Here is a 6,428-nt window from a genome sequence, read left to right on the forward strand (position 1 = left end):
TGATGACCGTTGGAGAAGATTCCTGCTTGTGGGAAGACATGGGCAGGTAGTCTTCATAAGGATAAGAAGTGTCCATGGCTCCAGTTGGGGGAATCACACATCGTTTCCCTGGATGAATCAAACTGTTTCCTAGCAGTGGCAGCCTGTGAGCGGGGGAAGGCAGGGACAACCATCAGGGGCATCCTTCCCATTGGGCTGAGTGGTGCGGTGTACCAAGGAGGCATGCGCACGGAGCCGCCCACATGTCCGCCTCACCCGCTTTGCTCCTTTCCCGGCGGCGGTGCCTGAAGGGAGGCGGCAGCGTCGGCGGAGCTGCCTCCGTCGAGGGGAGGTGCCCCCACCCACTCAGCCAGCCCAGCTGCCTGACGCCACACGCTCCTCGGGGCGCAGATGGCCATGCCTCTGACAAAGCCGCCTGGAAGGCTGGGAGGGCCTCCATGGATGTAGCCAGGATGGTGCTGCCGCCCGCCGGGTACACAATGGGGCGAAAGCGGGTGACTGCTCCTGGGGATGTCGGCACCTCAGGGCGTGAAGGAAGGAGGGAGGCTCATCCCCCCCCCAAGACAAAACAAATTTTGCCGCCGTACCAGAGGTGGGGGAAGAGAGACACCTTTCTCCCGTCAGCGCAGCTCACCTCGAGAGCATGAAAGCTGCCCGTTCTGCTGCCACCGTCCCCGAAAGCCCCTGTTTGCGTTAGTAATTGTTATCGTCACTCATTATGGTTGTACCTTATTTGTCTCAAGCTCACGCACTGATGAGGCAGGGAAGCCCCACGTGGGAGCAGGCAGGACCCTGCCCGCCTCTCCCCTGCCCTCCACCCCGCCCAACTCTATCCTGATTTATCCTCTCTTTTTTTCACTTTCCCCTCTTTGCCTCTCCTTTAAAAATTTTCATATATGCATGAGCAGGAACCTTTTTTTCTGACCTACAGAAAGTGAGGGAAAGGTCAGCATAGAAGAGAGAACTTGAGCAGGTCCATATTGCCCTGAAGGGATGAGAAGGGTTCCAGTTTTCAAAATTATTCTGAGACAATCCCTGTCCCCCTCTCTGCCTAGTCAGCCTAAGCACAGCACCACAATGTTTACACTTCCTTATAAGAACATTATACACACCTCCATCCAGCTCCGAGCTTACATTCCATTTTGCGTGCCTTAGTGCTGAGTATTGTGATTACACGCATAACATTTCTCACCTGATGAAATATTCACTGTGTGCCATCACATTGTTTTCAGCTGCCTGTGGTATGTTGCCATGACAGAGGAAGATCCTGCTGTGTTCACCTCTGCCACTTTGCCCTCTGACCCCCGTCTCCTTGCCACGGTGACCAACGCCTACCTGGGCACTCGTGTCTACAGGGACATCTTGCATGTAAACGGGGTGTATAATGGAGCAGTCGGGGACTGTCATCGTGCTGATGTTCCCAGCCCTATTAATGTCAAAATGAGTGCGGCTGCTGAGGACAGCCTGATCGAGACTTTCTCGTTGGACACCAGGACAGGTAAGTGTCAACAGTGTTGTTGCCCTTCTTTTCTTGCTTTTCGTTGCAAATGCAGCAATGCCACAATGATGGGGATACTTTATTTAGCTTGCACTGAGCATGGGCATTGTTTTAAAAGGAAGCTCTTACTTTTAAAGAGACAAAGGTGAACATTGAATAGAGTGTGCTGGTGTTGGGCTCAGGATGTCCTGGATTCAAATTCTCACTTAGCACAAAGTTCACAAAGTTTTTGGGAGCCAACAGCAGTCTATCAACCAGTTTTGAAATAAAGCTTCAATGGAATCCAAAGTATACCACTCCAGAGGAAACTTAGGATTCAAATGTAATCAAATTTTCCACTACAATGTGTTTAAGATCTGATGGTTTTTCTGTCTTCTTGTGCTACTAGACAATTTTTTCAATTCCATAGGGTGCCTGATATAATTCTTATTTCAGTAAATAACAAAATGAAGGGGGTTTTTTTAGCCTCATTATTTGTCGAAGTACTGTATATCATTTTAATGTTGTAGATTATGTTTAGATGTTCTTGTCCCAAAAGTGAACTTTGAACCAGACAGACCTTGTGTGAAATTTGTGTTGCTAGGCTTTCTTTAGAACTCAAATAAAAGTGTAAGAATCTGAATTGACATGGATCATTCTCTTTCGTTTTTCCTGCAGGGACCTATATCCACACAATCCAGGCCTCGGGTTATACAGCCACGCACAGGATCTATGCCCACCAATCCCTTGTTCACCTTCTGGCCTTCAGCGTAACCATCCAGAGGTCAACGCTTGAAGGCGAACCCATTGCTGTGAATCTGCAGACCCAATTCACACCTGAGAGCCCAGACCTGGACTTGCACAGAGGGGCAGATTTCCAGGGAGCTCAGTGAGTATCATCATGAGAAGATTGGGTCAGATTTGTGTTTTGTGTTGTCCTTCTTCCCCTGAGATTTAAAGACAGTGGCAGAAAGAATTGGGTACTTCCTGTGGTTTGCAGGAGAAGCCATAGCTCAGTAGAGCACATACTTTGGTCCAGGTTCAGTCTCGCATCTCCAGGGAGTCCTTGGAAAGACTTCTGCCTGGGCTTCCGGTTCGTCGCGCCGGTGAAGAAGGACGCAGGGACTTCATGCTCTGAAGTCCCTGGCCTCGCGGAAGGGGGGGGAAGTCCGCAGAGCGAGCGGACTCCCCATAAAAACATCGGGAAGAGCGTCCCGGTGACTCACGCACCCAGCGGCTGCTCTGTTTGCGATTCCTCCGCTGCCCGAGAGCTCAGTAGAGCGATCGAGAGCTAGCGGAGTGGAGTCGCGGGAGCCATTTTGGGTTCCAACTTACCTCCTAGAAGCGAAGCTCCAAGTCCTTACCCGACAAGAGGCGGATTCTTCCAAGAAAATAAAAGATTTCTACAAAGTAAGTGAAAACTACATTTGGACTTTAAAAATATTAATCTGGAAAATAGGGAGAGATTCCAAAAAACGGAAGTCGATCTCTTCCTAATGGCTAATTGGGAGGCGCATTAAATATTCTCAAGCCGTAAGGGAAAAAGTTTTCGGATTGTGGACCCGAGAGAAAGACTTTTCCAACCCTTCTCAGCTCCCGAGGCCGGCACCCCTTGAGGTACAGCATCAATAAGGGGGAGGTGTTTTGACAGCTGTCAAAAGCTGTCAAGCTGTTAAAAGACTAAGAAAATCTATTACACTGCTGTGGATGATAAAAATTTGTTTGAAGATGAGGCAGAAGTATTTTAATTGGAATTAGGACTGGTTTTGTGATGGAGCTAAAGACAAAGGAAAAGATCAGCCAAGATGGAGCCGACCGTGTAACAGGAAGGAATTTTCCAGCACCCTTTGTCCCCTATCTCCTGTCTGCCTGTGGTTAAGAGAACTATGAAAACAAAGTATTCTCGAGCCTTCCAGGAGGCTGTGCTGAACTATCTACAAATATGGGAGGATATCTATAAGGAACGGCAACATCCTAATTCATCTTTAATGGAGATTGAGGTCCAAGATCAGGATTTAGAGGACAATTTCGATTCTGAGACTGTGTATGAGGAGCAACAATTTGACGATAATTCTGAAGGTGATTTGGACCACAAAAAATATCTTTTGGATGAGGCAAAACAAGGATTTGAAAAGGAAGAACAGGACGATAATGAGAAGCAAAGTGAAATGAAGATCAATGGAAATGAGGAGCCTGGAGGGACTGAAACGTGGAGTCGTGTTATTGAGGGATGGGAAGGGCAGGGGGAGGGGGGAACAAGGGCCTGGAGTTGGAAGTGGGAAAGAATTGGTGTGGGGTGAGAATTTTAGTTAAAAGGCTTTTTGGTTCCTGAACAACGGTTTCTGAAATCTTGGCTTGTTAAAGGAATGCTGATCCAATTGGGGGAAAAGACATCGGGAGAGGGGAAGGAGAGTGTTTTAAAGTTTAAGGTTAAGATTTTGATTAGAGATGTGATAGTAGATAAAAATTGAGTTTTCTGGAGGGAGCTAGAAGAATGGTGGAGGAACTAATTTTTAGATTAATACTAATATGTTTGTGTTTAGATAGGTGTTTGGGTAGAGAGCTGCCTGTCTTCATCTCTTTGCTCGGAGGCACCCAGTGGCAGGGGGTGCTCTGGGGGGAGGGGGGGAGGGAAACCCAGACACAAAAATGGATCCTTTGAAGTGCTGGGCCCCGCAGGTTCCTCTCGTGGCAGGAGGGGGGCCGTGGGAGGACAGCATGAAGAAGGAGGAGGATTAAGTTAATATTATAAGAATAAGATTTTGAATTAGAACAGAAAACCCGTCATAATTAATTAGAGAAGTTAGGAAAACCAGGAGGAAGAGAATTGAGGAAGTCACAATTATAATGTTAAAAAAAAAAAAGAATTGGGAATTTATAATTCTCTTTTTCTATTTTATTTCTTTTGTTGTTGTTTTTTTTTGTTGTTGTTGTTAATCTGTTATGTTGAAGAAATAGCTGGGGGGAAACCAATCCTCAGAGCTCCTCCATCCCTGTCCGTTCAGTGGCAGGGAGGGGATAAGGGGGGAGGAGGGAGGGAGGAGGCCAAACCCAGCTTATAATGGACCCCTTTGATTCTCAACGCCCACGGGTACTACTGGTGGCAGAAGTGGACTTGTGGGTGGAGGGAAAATGAAGGGACAGAGTCTACATTGTATGTTTTGTTTGTCTTGTTTGTATAAAAACCAATAAAAATCATTATTAAAAAAAGGAAAGACTTCTGCCTGAAACAATGCCGAGCTAGATGGAACAATGACCTGAGTTCCTGAAGGCCACTTCTTATGTCCCTGTGTTTGAATACAGGCAAGCCCACGGAACAACAGCAGCCGCATTCAGAAGATGTTGTCAGATTAATGGGGGAGAAGATCTACTACAGGCATAGGCAACCTTTGGCTCTCCAGATGTTTTGGACTACAATTCCCATCATCCCTGACCACTGGTCCTGTTAGCTAGGGATCATGGGAGTTGTATGCTATAACATCTGGAGGGCCGAAGGTTGCCTATGCCTGATCTACCAAGTATATCTTGATTTCTTTTTTATGTTCTTAGGATGAGAGTTGTAGTCCAAAATATCTGAGCTACTCTTGAGGTAGGGCAAAGATACAGAGAGTAATTTTACTGTGCAGTCGGCAGACACCAATGTAAGCTTTAACTTGATAGTGGTTTGCAGGGCATCTTATGTAATAATCATACAAGAGGATCACTGTTTTATCTGCTAGGTGCTACTTTTACATTCTTGCTGTTTTGTGGTGGTGCCCAAGTCACTTTTTCACAATGCTAAATTCACCCAGGCCCAAAAGATTGAGGAACCCCGATTTCTAATCAGAGCAGTATGCAAACTACAGCTGAATGGAGCTGTTAAGTGAACCCTGCTAAATAATGAGCAGTAGGACCATGATGATGGTTGAATGCCACATTCTACCAACCAAATTCTTAAGACTTTAAAAATTCAAAAGCATTAACCTTTCTAGCTGAAAGATGCAACATTAGTTCAATACATAGTTTCACCCAGATAGGGGAATCAAACAAGAACTACCCAAACGCTAATGTTTTTTAAAATGCAGTGGAGGTCCTAAATGTTTCAGGTCTTAGATTTTGACTGTTTTTACCAAAAAGAAAACCGTTTCCACAGAATCAGAAGGATATGCCTTTATTGGCAGAGAATTCAACAGAGACTTCATATTTCAATCCATGAAAGCTCTAACACACACTTTAATTGAGAAACTTGTAAAAAAAACTGAAACATGAAACAGAAAGAGTTCCCATCAACATCATGAACTAGGAAGGCCACAAATCCAGACTTTAGGACAGAGAAAACATCACTCAAACATTGAGACAGGTATTGAGAAACGCAAACTGGATAAAGAAATTGAGAATGATCACCCTAACCTTTCATAGTCCTTTTAAACAAGGTGGGATTATGGAGCTGCAAAAGAGCATAAACATTTATATCTTCAGATGTGCCGGATGTCCTGTCTTCTTTAAACTGCCTCATTCGTTGCAGGTGTTAAGAGCAAAGGGGGTATAATCAAAGCAGAAGAAAGTGTAGCCAATGCACACTTATATATAAATACAGAACTGAGCAGAACATCCTCAACACACGAGTTCCAACTTAGTCAGCGTATATCATTCTCCGCAGTAGTCTTAAAACGAACTCACGGAAAGGTGGTGGATCAAGCACAAACAGAAAGATGATGAGAGTAAAGATGGAAAGGGCTCCCAATGTTGAAGCAACAATATTCAGATACTTTGCTTTCCTGCCATGCACTTTTGCACCTTCACGATCTCCCATGACTTTACAATCCCGTGACTGAAACAGGGGTAGAGAAAAAACATATTTTTTTAATAAATAAATAAGCAGTAGAAACATTGTTGCACATGCTTTAAACACCTGGAGGTCAAACGTGCTTTTCACGGTTGTTATGTGATCATTTCAAACCCAGAACTTCCT

At 45.2% G+C, this 6,428-nt stretch overlaps 1 protein-coding gene across 1 annotated transcript; it reads left to right on the forward strand.

Moving 5' to 3' along the window:
- The first annotated feature begins 1,251 nt into the window (after positions 1-1,251).
- Positions 1,252-2,420, forward strand: LOC118078924 (protein-glucosylgalactosylhydroxylysine glucosidase-like). The gene is made up of 2 exons (XM_035102936.2): positions 1,252-1,498; positions 2,156-2,420. The coding sequence occupies exons 1-2, from the start codon at positions 1,252-1,254 to the stop codon at positions 2,368-2,370; spliced, it is 462 nt and encodes a 153-aa protein (XP_034958827.2). The 3' UTR covers positions 2,371-2,420.
- The last annotated feature ends 4,008 nt before the right edge of the window (positions 2,421-6,428 follow it).

Source organism: Zootoca vivipara, chromosome 1 (genome assembly GCF_963506605.1).
Source record: "Zootoca vivipara chromosome 1, rZooViv1.1, whole genome shotgun sequence".
In the NCBI taxonomy this organism is placed as follows: domain Eukaryota; kingdom Metazoa; phylum Chordata; class Lepidosauria; order Squamata; family Lacertidae; genus Zootoca; species Zootoca vivipara.